The 16,452-nt window shown below is 37.7% G+C and overlaps 1 protein-coding gene and 1 pseudogene across 4 annotated transcripts in view; one reads left to right on the top strand and one right to left on the bottom strand.

The window, feature by feature from the left end:
• The first annotated feature begins 3,886 nt into the window (after positions 1-3,886).
• LOC143382791 (ubiquitin-conjugating enzyme E2 D3-like) lies at positions 3,887-4,269 on the top strand (annotated as a pseudogene).
• A 4,817-nt stretch (positions 4,270-9,086) lies between these two features.
• Ark2n (arkadia (RNF111) N-terminal like PKA signaling regulator 2N) overlaps positions 9,087-16,452 on the bottom strand; it is a 90,245-nt gene continuing 82,879 nt past the window's right edge. For all 4 annotated transcript variants that reach the window (XM_076836785.2, XM_076836784.2, XM_076836786.2 and 1 more), the window contains one exon: positions 9,087-13,075. In XM_076836785.2, the coding sequence (XP_076692900.1) occupies positions 12,886-13,075 (190 nt within the window). In that variant the 3' untranslated portion in view covers positions 9,087-12,885. The remainder of the gene's footprint in view (positions 13,076-16,452) is intronic.

The raw sequence follows: 16,452 nt of genomic DNA on the forward strand, positions 1-16,452 counted from the left end.
ATGAGGACTGACCCAAGGGTCTGGCCCAATACCTAGAACAGCAAACAATTAAGTGTTGGAGGAACCAGTGAAATTTGTACAGTACAGAGATAGCAAACAAGTAGCCCACAGGCTAAATGAGGCCTTCATACGTTTTATTTGGCCCATACAGTTCCCGAGTTGGGCCAAATAGGATTTATTCAGGTTATGTGGCTGGCAAGATTTATGACACAGTTGGCCTCCATTCTCTTTGGATGTTTCTTTAAAAAGCCAAAGCTGTATTCAGGAAATACATCAGATCAAGGACATAAGATGCCATAGCTCTTATTGAGTACACTCTGTCCCTTGCTGGAGTGGCTCATCTATAGCTCAAAACTTTAGAAGCCTACAAAAAATGAAGGTTGGAACTGCAGGCACTCCAGACTCGTTTTTGACCCCATACCAGGAGGGCTTGAGGATAGGAAGTTGGGGAGGTGGCAAGTCAGTGATGGATCCACCCTATTTTGACTTCTTCCAACCAATGAATCTATCAAGCTGTCCATCCACAGGCCTGACCGTGGCCAAATAAATACACACATTTATGAGTCAGAAATTTCACATTTACATTTTGAAAATCCAGACTTTGTTTTTCTTTGGAAAAAGTCATAGATCTGGCAACATTGAACTATACTGGCTCCCAACAAGAGTTGAAGTTTTCCCCTTTGGCCAAACAAATGCTCTCTCTAGAGTTTGCCACTCTCTTCTTCTATCTGGCCCAATGCATTATTTCTGTTACAAGGCTTGTTTCTGTAGTCATGAGTTTGCAATTTCTAAAAATGCTGTAATGCTGTCAATTATCTTATGCTATCCTATTACCTTATTCAATCTCCTCAAAGTCTAGGGATGCTGGGAGGCCTACAAATAGGCCCCCTGCACAGATGAAGATGAGGTCTTGTAGGTCTCAGCTTATCAGTAAAGAAGGTAGCCCCTATTCTTGGGACTTTTCACTACTCCATGCAAGTTATCACAATCCCAAAATCTGGCTTACTATTTCCTTTAATAAAATATTTCACTCATATTTCCAAGAACACATGTAATACCATCATGTAGTTGCTATGAAATTATCAGCAGGCCAACAGACAAATTTTATGTGGTGTATACTTCTCAGTTGAGCTAGCCAAATAAGCTTTGGTGCAAGGCTGAAAGACCCATGACATGGACCTGGCCTCTACTCATTCACACCCGCTCTCAGTCTGGGGATTAAGTCCCGGGATGCTTTACCATTGAGCTATATCCCTGGTCCTTTTTAGTTTGAGACAGGGTCTCACTAAGTTAATGAGGCTGGCCTCAAGCTTGTGATCCTCCTGCCTCAGTCTCCTAAGTTGCTGGAATTACAGGCATGTGCCACAGTGCCCTACCATTTATGTACTCTTTACGACAATCTAAGGAGTAGGATACTATTACTCCCATTTTTAGCAGGAAATCTGAAGCACAAAGAGGTTAAGTGAATGCACCAGTGTGGGTTCTATCATACTAGTGATGCCCTTTGATTCTGATTAACAAACAGCCCCTGCCCTAAGCTGCTGAAGTGTCTTCCCCACTCCACTGGTCACTGTCTAGCAGTGATAGGGTTGATATCATATCTGCCACACACTGGGTCCCATGAGTATGTGGCTGCCATCTCTCCAGTGTTAGTTCTAACTGGTTGGTGCCTGAAAGAATGCTAAAAGAATCAACCTGGGGTTGCACCCTGAGTTCAATTTGCAGCATCACCAACCCCCCCCTCCAAAAAAAAAACCCAAAGATTTTGCACATCTCATCAGTTTGCATTTTTAACACTATACATTTTTAATGTAACAACAAACAAATTTACTCTGGCAAGTACCCAAAGAGCATCAGCAGAATTTAGCCAAGACTTAAAGGAGATCATGGAAGACCACCACAGAGGTGAAAGTCAAGTACCCAACACTGCCTAAAGTCAACATCCTATTTTCTGCCTCAGTACCACTGACAGGTACCACAAACTCTCCTCAGTAACAGTGACTTTCCAGAGCTTACAACCAAGTGAAAGAATGGGAAAACGCCACAGCAGAATCTTCGAGTGGGAAGGGTCAAGTATAGAAAGAGATTATCTCCAACCCAACCTAACACCCAATGGATGCAGTTACAGCCATTCTGGCAGAATGTCAGCTGTTACCTATGATCCTGTGTTAGCTTTTTTCTTTTTTTTTAATATTTATTTATTTTTTTTAAAGAGAGAGAGAGAGAATTTTAATATTTATTTTTTAGTTTTCGGCGGACACAACATCTTTGTATGTGGTGCTGAGGATCGAATCCGGGCCGTACGCATGCCAGGTGAGTGCGCTACCGCTTGAGCCACATCCCCAGCCCAAATATTTATTTTTTAGTTATATGTGGACACAACATCTTCATTTTATTGTTATGTGGTGAGAATCGAACCCAGTGTCCCATGCGTGGTAGGTGAGCGTTCTACCTCTGAGCCACAATCCCAGCCCCTGTGTTAGCTTTTTATTGCTGTGACAAATACCTGAGAAAGTTAACTAAGAGGAGGAAAGATTTATTTTCAGTTCACAGCTTCAAAGGTTTGGGTCCATCGTCTCCTGGCTGTGGTGAGGCAAAGTATCATGGTGAAGAAGGCATGGTGGAACACTGGTTGCTCACATCTTGGCAGCCAGGAAGATGAGGGAGAACAAGGAAGGGGTCAAAGAGAAGATAAACCCTTCTAGGGCACACTGCCAATGACCTACTTCCCCAGCAAGGCCCTGATCCTCAGCTTCTACCACCTCCCCAAAATGCTATTAAATATGAATCCCTTTGTGGATTATACACTGATAAGGTCAGAGTCCTAAAAATCCAATCACTTCCCAAAATTCCCACCTCTGAACATTGCTGCATTGGGAACCAAGCCTTCAACACATGACTGTTTGGGGAATACTTCATAACCTAAATCATAATGGGCCCTCTCAGAATGGCCACAAAACTTTCTGGGAAAAGCCAGGGTCTGAGCCAGAGGCAGGTTTCAGGAGCTCATAGGTTGTCCCTGAGGTAGACACACCTGTACTCATCGACCCACCTCCCACAGAAAGCCTGCTCCAAGCCTTTGCTGCAATATGGTCAGCACTCATAGTTCAGGAGGGAATAGACGTTAGGTTTTTCCCTGAATAATCTTCAATGTCGGTTGACAAATACAGATGGCACAGAAACCCCAGCAAGCTACATCTCTTTCACAGAGGGAGGTCTCCACCAGTCTGTAACCAGTGAGGAAGCTGGTCACACCTTCAATTACAGCCATCTTAGTCTTCTTAGTCTCATGTAACTAGGATGTACCTTCCTACTACCTTTGTCCCCACTATTTTTTAAATACCTTTATTTATTTATTCATTTTTTTTATGTGATGCTGAAGATTGAACTCAGTGTCTCACACATGCTGGGTAAGTGCTCTACCACTGAACTAGAATCCCAGCCCCTGTCCCCACTATTTCTATATTTAGAAAAGTGTGTGGCACTTATGCCAAAATATTAATAGTTTAAAGCATAGTAACTTGAATTGAAAAGGTTGTTGGTATCTTTTAATTCACATACTATAAAATTCATCCTTTCCTCCGGTTCTCAATGCTTCTCAGAGTCTAAGAGTTTCCCCCACTCATTTCTCCCACCCCTTCAGCCCATGACCGGCCTCCATCCCTTACCCTCCCAGTCCAACCTACGATTAGTGATTGTGTCTGGCACAGCTGGTGTGAGACAATGAGACAATCCTTCTCTGGATAATCAAGAGTTTTGGCTGAACTTTTGAGTATACACGGAGATAGAGAGAAGCCAGACGAAAAGCACAGACTATGACACTGAAATGGTTAATGAGGAACTTAGTGATTTGGTCTGTGACCCTCCAGCACAATGTTCTGCAGATCCAGTTAGGAATAATATGCGTCATTGGCAAGCCACAATTATGGGACTTAATGACAGCCTATGGGCTGTCAAGGTGGTGCATTTTTGACAATTAATTTTCCTACAGTCTATCCCTTCAAACCATCTAAGGTTGCATTTACAACAAGAATTTATCATCCAAATATCAACAGTAATGGAGGCATTTGTCTCCATATTCTAAGATCACCATGGTCTCCTGCTTTAACTATTTCTAAAGTTCTTTTATCCATTTGTTCACTGCTATGTGATCCAAACCCAGATGACCCTTTAGTGCTGGAGACTGCATAGATCTATAAAATACAGATAAGTACAAGACTTATCTGTATAAGACTATCTCAGGAATGGACTCAGAAATATGCCATGTGATGCTACCTTAAAGTCAGAAAAAACTGCATTATAGCTGGAATAAACTTTAAATTGCTGTTAAAAAATTTTTTGTCTTTTCAGGATGTGCAATTCAATGATTTCTAGTTACTCAGAGGGGCGTGACCATCACTACTACATACAGAATATTTTTATCACCCCCAAAGGAAACCCCCTATTAGCAGTCACTCCATTTTACCTTCCCCCAGCATCTGGTAACTAATCTACTTTGTTTCTATTGATTTGTCTGTTCTAATCAGTTCCCAAAATGGAAGAATATGTGGTCTTTCATAACTGGTTTCTTTAATGTAATTTCAAGGACCATTCATGTAATTAGTATTATGTATGACCAAATAATATTGCTTAACCATGAGCCAAAAATGTTTTCCAAAGTGGCTGTACAACTCTATTCCCACTCGCAGTGTACAATGGTTCCAGTTTCTCTACTTCCACAATGCTTGCTGTTCTGACTTTTTACTCTTAGACATCCTACTGAGTACACGGTGGCATCTCTCTGGTGACATGTTTCCATGTTGAACATCCCTTCCTGGGTTTATTAACCAGTATATATTTTTCTCAAAGAAATTTTCATTCAGATCCTTGGTCCATTTTTAAATTAAGCTTTCTTTTTACTGATTCGTAAGAGTTCTTAATATATTAAGAAGTTCTTAATATTTAAGTTCTTAGTATATTAATATATAAAGTCTTTTTTGTGTGTGTGGTGCTGGGGATTAAACCCAGGGCCTTGTACTTGCAAGGCAAGCCCTCTATCAACAGAGCTATCCCCATCCCTTAAAAAAGTCTCATCAGATTTAAGGTTTGCACATATTTCCTCCATTCTATAAGTTATCTTTTGAATTTCTTAATGGTGTCTTTTAGAACATAAAAGCTTTTAATATTAATAAAGTCCAATTTGTCAAATTTACTTTTGTTGTTGTTCAAGTTTTGAGTGACATCTACAAAGTTCTAGGCATCTAAAAGGAATCAGTTTCAGATTTTATTTATTTCTACTAGCGAACTGGGAATGTCATAAAATGGTTTTTATTCTGTTTAAGACAGGAAAAACTTGATTTTTATGATAAAATAATTGATATAGAAAAAGTACAAATAATAACATATATCTTATGTTTTCATTTTCCAATTTAAGAAATTTTACTAATAAAGTTGAAGTCCCTGTGTCCCTTCCATCTCCCCCTCCCAAAGGGGAACACAAACCTTATTGTTTATTCTTCTTGTGTATTTCATTATATTCTTATGATGTATGTATCCTATATCAATATATAGTATTATTTTGTCTTCTGAGATTTTGTACAAATGGTATCATATAGTACATATTCTACAATTTCTTTTTCTCCAGTCTACATTGCTGAGATTAATCCATGTTGGTAGAACTGATACATGTGTATAAATATTGTTCTATTTCATTAATTTCCACAATGGCTTAACACTGTATAAATACTTTATGTATCCTCTTAATGGACCCACAATGAATTTGCCAAAAAATGCAAAAACTGACATCAAGCATTTTGAGCACACTGTGTCCCTAAAACCATGGCTTTCTTTTTTTTTTTTTTTTTACTGCAACCCACAGTATATTTTACCTCTCAGTGTGCTATGCGCGTGCAATCTTTTTGTACAGATATATATCAGTATATAACGAAAGTTTCATATAATAATACTGTTCACAATTATTTCCTACTATTTTATTTCCCTAAGCGAAAGTGGATTTGTAGATAATGAATTGATCACGACTTCCCTATATAGGCTACAACCACAATGCCCAATGGTTATTATGCCAAAAAGTAGAAATGCTAGGTTATGGGGCTACACTATTAATAAGCTTGACTAGACAATTTCAATTTTCTTAATTGCTGAAAAAAGTTACGTATGCTGCCATCGACAGACAAGCAAGTTGCCATTATTCTGACTTCTATTGGATTTAAATTGTAGTCCTACCTATGTGAAATATAAGTTTGTATTTCCATAATTAATCATGAGCCTGAACATCTTTTCCTGTTTATTGGTTGTCTGTATTTTCCTATTCCATAAACTATGAGATAGGGAATCTGTCTATGAAAAGTTTCCATGGCTATTCCAGAGAGAGAGCTGGAACAAACACTCAGATGTGTAGTTCTGATCTATGATGTTTAAAATTGTGACCACTTGTCCAAGAAAAAAGAGAACTAATCAAGCATTACCTACTTAGGAAGACTTCTTCTCAGACCAGAAGACAGCAAAATCAGCTAAAAGAATGATGAAAAACCAGGTAGAGAAGTGAGATTTTGTTTTTCTTAAGTCCTCCCTTGAACTATACTAAAAAAAAAAAAAAAAAAAAAAAAAAAATCTGCTCAAGGGGTACGTTGTTACTGTTAAGTTTTCAGTTTTCCCATCTGTAAAATCAGGGTAATAATCTATACCATTTTTTATCCCACGTAGAAATTTTGAAACAGTTTTTTAAAACTTTGAAAATAAAAACTTCACAGAAATTCAAAGTTGTGTGGGTGTTAGTCATTCAGTGCCCTCCAAAAGCTTAAGCAAGAGGAGCAAACTGAAGCCCTTTGAACAGCTTTTTGGAGTGAGTCGCTCTCTTGAGTTCTAGCCTGAAAACGTAATGGCTCTGTAGAACAATGAATTATCCCCTAAAATTACACAGCCTGAATTTTCAGTCTAGAAATCTAAGAGTCTCAATTTTACATGTGTCTGCTAAATCCATTATAGCAGACACATAGCCTTTCTGGGGTCTCCTATTTCCTGGATCAAGGCCTATTATAGCTCATCCACCCTCTGGTCTGATCCCCTTTCACCCAAAAGTCAGTTTTGCTTTAGGAATCAGCCAAATGAATTAGAACTCAATACCTCACCTTCCCACTCCCAGGATGAAACAGTCACAGAAAGGAACAGATCTGACACCCCTTCATCAAAGCACAAAGGATAAAACTGGTATCAAATAGCTTCTTTCACCAGAGAGTAAGAAAGTAGACAAGTTCAATTTACAACCAAGGGATAGTCCCAACCAGTAGGCCAGGAGCAGATCACACCTGTCACTGCTGCCACCCCTCCTTACTGAGGTTTGACTTTGCTCACTTTCATTCCCATCCTTTATATATCCACCCTACCAAATGGGACTTCAAGGTTTGGCAGAAAGAAACAGTGAAGCCTTAGCACACAAAGGGATCCCTGCCTACAGCCACTTCCACCTAGAGGGCATTTCACCTGTAGAGCTATATATAAGCAGTATTGGAGTGAGCAAACAAGATAGCATCGTATTACATCCTGGGCAAGTAAAAGCTCTTTCCAGACTCTGTGACACTCATGACAATCATCTGCATCTTTTTATGAGCTCATTGCTCTATCTGCTACCTTCTACTGCCTTCTTTTGCTCCAGATTTTCCCAAAGTTCCACTATAGCTGGGGAACTTCTCTATTTCTGTGCATCACTGCTTTCAAAGATGGAGTCAGGAAAGTAAAGAAAATCAAACCTACCAATAAAGTCAAGGAATATTCCTTCACAGAGAAATAACAAAGTTGAAATAAAATCTAGAAGAAATTCACCTTACTCTGGTTGCAAAAATGAAGCTGAAGAAATACGTATGTATTTGGTAAGAGTTTTATTTGTAATTTTCTTCTGTTTAGACTAAAGTTATAAATAGCTGGCATCTACTGTGAAAAACACTGAGGGAAGAAAAAGCCCAGAGCCAACAGAATAGAAGGGAGAAGTCCAAGTGAGATCAAGAACTACCCAGAGAGGGCTGTGGATATAGCTCAGTTGGTAGAGTGCTTGCCTTACATGCACAAGGCCCTGGGTTAAATCCCAGCACCACAAAAAAAAAAAAAAAAAAAAAAAAAAAAACAACTATCCACAGACTTTACTTACTTAAATCTGTCCTTCAAAGGCAGTTTTCAAGGATGAAACAATTAAAAAGTAAGGTCCCAGATAAATAATTTTATTCTAGAGTCAAAGAAGAGTTTCCCATAGGCACTAACATGCCTAGATCTCAAATACAATGAAGTATAAAAGAAGCATTAAAAAAAACAACTGAAAACATTTCCTACTTTTAACAGTTGTTAAAATCTAATTGTTAACAATCTCTTTCAGTGCAGCCAGAACTAAAAATTCCTGAGGTAAATAAAAGATTCAGGAGTTGGGTGATTTAATAAAGATAGGTTTCATTCTCCTTGCCTCCTAATTCTCCCTCATGTGAAGTTAAAACCCCTTTAAAAGAAATTTCCAATGTCATAGGAATTATATATCACAGAATTTATCATTTATACCTTGCCTGAAACCACATCTCTACTCCTCTGAATGTGTAGCATAGAATCATGAGATGTTAATATGATAGCCCCTATCATTTTGATAAACAAAAAATTTGAAAGTTGGGCCAAACTAGGGGGAAAGTTCATAGTTATTTCTGAAACAGTCTACACGGTATGTCAAGTGTAGGAAGTCAATGCATCTTATCCAGATGTGCCGGTCTCTGGAAAGTGATCAGCAGGTGACTTTGGTTCCCAGGAGCACAGTTGCCCCAGCACTGCAAAGCTTTCAGCCCTTTCTAAAACCTGGTCCTAGCTGGAGGGGAAGTAAAGTCTATAGGAAAGCAGCTCTAAAGCTATTTTTTCTAGATCTGACAGATAACAGGATACCTGGCAAAATATCTTGGTAGTAGTATACAGATCTCTTTTGGAAAAAAAATCAGGCATCTTATTATGATCTATTAACAAAACATCCACTTTCACATCCGAAAGGTAACTTGGGAGCTGCTCCAGGAACCATGTAATTAACTGAAGCAAAGAGAAAAAAAAAAAATCCTCAGAAAATATCATTGTTTAAATACACTCTATTTTATTTTGTCTTAAAATAGTTTAACCTTTATGCTACAGACTTATTTCAAAAAACAGAAAATCTTATCTTGCACCAAAAAATATATATATAACACTCTGTTTTATTATTTTTTCTCCAAAGACCATTAAATACTAAATGGAAACAAAAACTAAATAATGAATGTAACGAACCAAATTTCATTTTAAAAACTAGAGTTGCACATTTGAAAACATTACTTCTACGCAATGATTTGTCGTCACTGCATCAAGTCCACGCTCACACCCCAGCAACAGCAGATCTGTTAATCGCCAAGTGCATTGGTTCCTAGCCATACAATGGCTGACATTTCGAGTTCACTGTAAGGGGAGTAAAAGGTTCGATGACCTTGTACTCTTTTTAAAACAAAACAACAACAAAAATATTTCCTAGTTATCCAGTGATTTTTTTTTAAGATCACTACCCTTTAAAATTTGTTAAAATAATAAGAAGTAGTGTTTTAAATAAAATGAAAAATTACAACAGCATTGGACTAAAATACGTGATTATTTTAAACAAACAGTGCACAATATGAGGAAGTTTGGTTAGGGTGCAATCATTTTTATATATACACATACTGGAGAACAGGGATTAGGGGCTCTGTTCTTTGCCTTTATGAAAACAAAAAGATTAAAAGACAAAACTGTGTCCCAAGCTTTTTCAAAAACCTTGTACGTGGTATAAAAAAAGCAGGCAACACAATTATTTTAAGTTATATATGGTGTTAATCTGTAAAAGTAAAGATGAACAAATGGCTAAATTATCAAATCATATGGTTTGTGTTCGCAACTGGTAACAACAAAAACAGTTTATGGGATGCTCAACTGTAAATACTGAAGTCCACTCAGTCTGGCCCCACCATCAAAATGAAAAGACAATTACTGGTAAGCAGCAATTTAAAATTACAGGGCAGTCATGATGATGCAATAGCTAGATTGCTGGTCTATTTTTTCAAATTGGAGGGGCAGAGAATTTAACCAAGTTGGTGGGATCAGCCAATCTATGACCCAGCTGTACGACTGTAACAGAGATATTACTTTGAACAAAGAACTACTTACATCACCAAATGCAAAAGTTTGGTTAAGAAAACGATTCCTTTAAAAGAAATTTCAAATGTAACGTGAGTTGGGTATCAAAGAATTTTATCACTAATACCTTGCCTGAAACCACATCTCCACTCTTCTAGAAATAGCAATGAATGAAGAGCTGAAACATCCTCTAGTTGTTAGGTGGAAAAGTCCCAACCTAATAGGTAGGGGAAAAAGCTCACTGCCTCTAACATCCCTTCCCTTTCCCTTTTTGCATCTTAATGCTTAAATCTCTGCTCTGGTACATCAGGAGAGGTAATGAAGAAGCTGGAAACAGAACAAGTGAGAAAAAAAACTGCAACCTAATGTAAAAGCAAAAGGTCAGAAAAGGGCTTGGTTGCAGTTCAACTTCTTCCCCAATCCACAGTGCACAAAGCACACCAGTAAGTATTCTTCTTAGAGGATGACTATTAGGGGCTAAAGAAAATGTGTCATGGGAAATAACTGGACAAAACATACTATTAACATTAAAATAGATAATATGAGAAACATTCTTTAAAATGGGGCTGTGACCTGATACTGGGGGGGGGGTGGGAATAAGCTGCAAGAACTTCAAGTTATATACTCCACTCTACTCTTTTCCCAATGATTTTCCTGGAAAACACAGACCAGAAATTGTACATTTCTGCTTTGTCTAGTATTTTAATTCAAGTAAAAAAAAAATGTGTAACAGTAAAATTCAATAAATTAATCCTAAAGTAAGATGTGAAGGTCCAAGGATACACCAGTAGTGAATCTTCAGAAGGTCCTGTTTCGCTCTGGCCTCTGGGTCTTTGGTTTTTGTCTAGGATTACAGCCATGTGAAAGAATGATACATGAGGCGCTAGAATTGGAGGTTCATGATCTTAAAGGCCTGACCAATTAAAAGTAGGTTGGGAAAAAATCAAAAGTTGGAGAAGAACAGAGGCCAGATCAAATGAGAGGCTAATAGATAAATCAAAGAACACATGCTGAAGTACATTTCTGTAGAAAAAGGGGCATACAGAAGAACTCAAGTAACAGGAAGTAGGGTAAAGGAATAAAGTTGTCTTTATATTTAAAAAAAGGAAGAAAAGGCCAGGCAGGTAGAGCCAGGCAGGCTCTGATGCATGCACATGCAAGCTGTGCCTTCATTCATCTCAGGGCTTCCATGCACCCACCCTGCACAGTGCTTGATGCAGAGCAGGCACTTGGTAAATGTGTGTTCACTGAATGGAAACTGAAAACGGCAGATCTCGTGGTCTTATGATCAGTAAGAGCTACCAAGGTATTTGGGGAAAAAAGCAAAGGGCATAGCAACTTCATATCATAACAATGGAAACAAAAAACAATTTAAGAAGCAAACAAAAACACTGAAAAACAAAAGGTGAAGTCTTCTGAGCCAATATTACTTCACACCTCCCTGTGCATAATACATAGTGTTCTAACTCTAGGTATTGCTTTTAAAATAATTCACTAGTATCTACATGTTATAGGAAAAAAGGTAGTAATTAATGCCACAAAACTCCAATGCTGGCATTTCCTGAATTCCCTGAAGTTTCAACTACCCTTTGCTATTATTACTTTTTGATACTGTGAGACTTACAGTGCCATTAATATGGTTTGCACTGACTTCTTATGTCTTGTTTTTTCTTATGATATATATTTTTTTAGAAGGTAGAGAAAAAAAAAAAAACCCAAATATGAAATCAGGTCCAGTTCAGCGTAGGTACTGAAACAGTTGTCATACATGCCTTATGGAGAGATCAGCTTTGAAAGAAGGTACTTTTCTCTTAAGACTTGCAAGCGCCTGAAGACTCAGAAGCCACACAGTTTTTCATAGTCTTCCTAGGTAATAGTTTTCTAAGTTCTCCCATTATATTAATAAATCAGGGGGAAAAGTTAAAGAAAAAAGACCTCCCACTGATCTCTCAATACTCTCTCCACATGCCCAGAAAACCTCTTGATGGTTACCAATCCAGAATGCCTCTGCTCCAAAGGAGACATTCTTTAGAACATTATGAATTATTGCAGCAAGGAGACTAAATAAGTCACCTTAACAGTATTTAGAAATACAAAGGGGCATGTCAATTATTTGTATTGTGAGGAAGTCAACCAGGAGTAAAGTCAGGAAAGAAGGCAGAAGACTTAAGCTGAAAGAACAAAACACTTGTAATACTTCTGTCTTCTATTTTTAAGGACAGATTTTAAAATACACATGCCCTATCAGGTGCCAATAAGGACCTGAGTGATATGTGTGCGAATGCCCTAAGGTGGGAGTGACAATGAAGTGGGCAGATAGTGGTCAAGTCTAGATATTAATTTCATTATACAGAAAAATAAATACAAGATTCAGAAACTGAAACACTTTACTTGGCAATTAAACTATTATTCTAAAAGGAAGGCAACTTTCCTAAGATTAAAAGTCACCAAGTAAAATGAAGTTATCTAATGAAATTCATCATTTTCATATTCCTACTGAGGGAAAGAAGAAATTATTTTCTCTGTGATAAGTTATTTTCCTAAGTGACTTCTTTTAATTAAAAAAAAAAAAAAAAAAAAAAAAAGGTGTGGAGAGGTTTCCATGAGTTTCAATTCTACAAATGTCACAAACAGCTTCTGAAGCTGAAGCTATGACAATGAACTTCTGTGTCACAAAGAAGAGGAGGAAGTGGGAAGTAGGAGGAAACAGTGCAGAGGAAACACAGTGACATTGTATTACAGTAGGTATTTACGCCTGCTATCCTCATCCAAGGTAAGATCAACAACTTCTGCTGGTGAAGCCCAAGTCTGCTGGGGGGTCACAGTAGTCCATGACTGGTTTTGCCGGGTGCTAACATACTGTGTGCCAGAGCCGTGTTTCCATGAAGAAACACTCTGAATCACACCCCCTCTAGGATGAACACACCTGCAACAAAGATGAAGAATAAAAGCATCATTAACCCCACCAAAGGAAATCCAAAAGACAACATTACTTTAGTTGTACTGATCAATATTTTTACTATTATGCAAGTTTCATGAAACCCATAATCGATATTCTTCTTCCTTTTCTCTCCTCCTCCACATCTGCCTACCACCCAACCCTCTCTGTCTCTCAGTTTAGCAGTAAAAAGGCCAAGTGCCTTGTCTCAGTCATAAACTCTGTGTCCAAATTAACTAACAATGGGTAAGATGATGCTTTCCTGGATGCATTTAAATCTCTGGCATCTTCATCAAGGGACAATACATAATCCACAACAAAATTAAGATTCCAAATCTTAGTTAGAACAAATGAAAGAGTAAGCAAAATAGGTAAAATTTGTTCTTAAAGTAAATTTTTTCTATATTTGAGTAATAATACCTTTAAGATAGTTACAGATCAGACTTCTAAATGTTTGTTAAGTCATACTTAACAAATGCATCCAGGAAAGCATCATCTTACCCATCTCATCCTGAAGGTTAAAACAGAAACACTTAGCTCATTAATTAGATATGCTTATGGTTTGGTTCGGTAAAAAAAAAAAAAAAAAAAAAAAAACCAAACAAGGCTGAAGTAATCAATTTATATCCCCTAAAAGGACCTATCAGAGACTCAGAACTGCCTTGCTGAAAAATCAAAACCATTTCACACTGACAGCTTAAACACCACATTCTAGTCAAATGAGAAAACTCTGAGCCTCCAAGATGAAGCAGTGAGTAAGCTCTGACTCAAATGAGTGGAAAGCAGGCAGCTCGAGCTACCACTGCCACTTATGTCCTCACATCTATATCACTGAATAGTACCCTCGCAGCTTATGTGAGAAATGTCAAGTGGCATGAGTTTTATTAACTGAACTCCTGAAGTGGCTTCTGACTAGTTATTCTGTCAATAAGTGTATCGTGAGTAATGCAGGTCACTTGAGAATTCCAATTTTGATTTAAATGCTGCCTGTATCACACAAGGTTTAAAAGAATATGAAAGTGACAACAAACACGATTCAGTGAAGACACTGCCCCCAAGGACCCTTGGACTCCTGGAAAGAGGCCCGCCATCTGTTCAGAAATGGGCTAGTAATAGGCCAGAATAGGCTAGGATAGTAATAGGCTAGATTACCTAGTAAAAAGCATTAAAGTAGGGGACAATATCTAATCCACTGCTGTCCAAACCATTAAGTAAACTACAGTCATGAAATAATGTCCACCAAAGGAGTCTATTCAGCATCTATGGAGATGGTTTTAATGACCAATGACCAACAGAACGTGATGTTTACAAGGTACTTTCACATGGCTTCACTGGACAGTTACAACAGACCTGTGAGAGAGACATGGAAGTTATTATCCATACTCTATAGGTAAGGAAATTAAGGCTTAAATAGATTACATAATTTGCACAGGTCAAATTGCTTGAAAGTTGTAGGCCAAGGAATTTCAAAGCAAGTCTGACTGATTTCAGGCCCCAAAATGCTCTGTCACTTTACAAATGTATGTATTGTATTATATGAGGAGTAAAACTGCAAGATATCAGAAGAGTACAAAGATGGGTCCAAACTAATAATTTGGGTCCCCCCCAACAGTGTTAGGGAATCTAACCCAGGGTTTTGTACATGCTAGGTAAGTGCTCTACCACTGAGCTACATCCCTCTCCCCCAGATTAACAATTTAAAAAAAAAAAAAAAAGTTTTTCAACAATTCAAAAGCTTATTTGCATAAGCATTAACTGAAGTCAAATTATCCAGAAACCTAGTAAGAATTCAAAGATAATGGCTACCAAGAGAATTAATGTTATCTTTGGCAGAATCTTAGAAACTGTGAAGCAAAAGAGGAATTAAAAATCCCAATTGTTACTATGCACTGCTTTCCACTATATGTAATATATAACGCAGTATTTTTTTAACAAAAGATCTAATCTAATCTGTTTATAGTACAGAAGAGAAAACCAGAGCCAAAAGACAATTGCCCTAGATCTTAAGCAATGGGAACTAAAACAAAATCATGTCTCCATTCAGGGGTTTGTTTTCCACTAAATTACTATGCTTTCCTCAGATGTAGCTTAAAGGACTATACTATGTGTGACTGACAGGAGCACTGCATGCATGGTCCTGGGGCCATATGACAACAGCAAAGAAGACTGTACAGAGCACCTGGTAGGAAAACAATTAGGAATAACAGGTTTAAAGAGACCGTATTTACTACCGATGAATGGATGAAGGAGAAAAAAATAAGGAGATGAAGCACTTCTTCAACTATTAAAACAGATCACTTTTAAAGTTATACAACAAGTGGTGACAGTTACACCAACCAACTTAGGCCTCTTGAGCAAAAGAGGAAATTTAATAAAAGGACACTGAAGCACCTGAAAGAACCTAAAGATGACAGAATGAGCCCCAACTCATGTCTGTTTCTCCTTAAAATTTTAGATTCTCTGGGCTGGGGATACAGCTCAGTTGGTAGAGTGTTTGCCTTACATGCACAAGGCCCTGGGTTCAATCCCCAGCACCACAGGGGGAAAAAAAAAAAAAAAAAAAAGATTCTCTGAAGAAAAGATACCATTTTTGGACCAAAGCTTTCCTACCTCTAATTAGTTATAGATGATTAAGTCAACTTTTGCCATGGCTAGCTTACCATTCAAAAAAAAAAAAAAAAAAGTTAAAAATTAATTATATTTAGTCAAGCTCAGTAGCACATGCTTATAATTCCAGCAACTTGGGAGGCTGAAGGAGGAGGATTGCAAGTTTGAGACTGGCTTCAGAAACTTAGCAAGGCCGTAAACAACTTAGTGAGACCCTGTCTCAAAATAAAAAAAATAAAAAGGGCTAGGGATATAGTTCAGTGGTAAAGTGCTCCTAAGTTCAATCCCCAGTATGTATGCATTAATTAATTAAACTGATTATTTTTGCTTTTGTTTACAGATCATGAAGGTGACCTCTTAGATAACATTCCTACTTAGTTTTCTTAACTGAAATGAATTCTTTTGACTTTAGGGAAAAGTTTGTTTTCTTCCTAGCTTTTAGTGTTAATGTTATCAACTAGTTCTTAAATACAAAAGTTTAATATACCAATTCATTTACTGAGGGATTAACCAACATTAACATTGATGACCACAGGGTTAATAAACTCAAATAAATTTATAGCCTGCTTATTTACAAGTCTTAGAACAGGTATCAAAGGAACTGTTCCCCAATAGTTCCCTAACAAAGATCTATGCTATGTGCATTCATCTTCCTAGGAAAACTACTAATGAGGCTAACAGAAGAAAAGGACAAAGGATCAGAAACTTGTGGCAAGAATAAGCACTAGAGAGAACAACTAGACATCTCGGGAAAGTCT

This window comes from Callospermophilus lateralis, chromosome 17 (assembly GCF_048772815.1).
Source record: "Callospermophilus lateralis isolate mCalLat2 chromosome 17, mCalLat2.hap1, whole genome shotgun sequence".
In the NCBI taxonomy this organism is placed as follows: Eukaryota; Metazoa; Chordata; class Mammalia; order Rodentia; family Sciuridae; genus Callospermophilus; species Callospermophilus lateralis.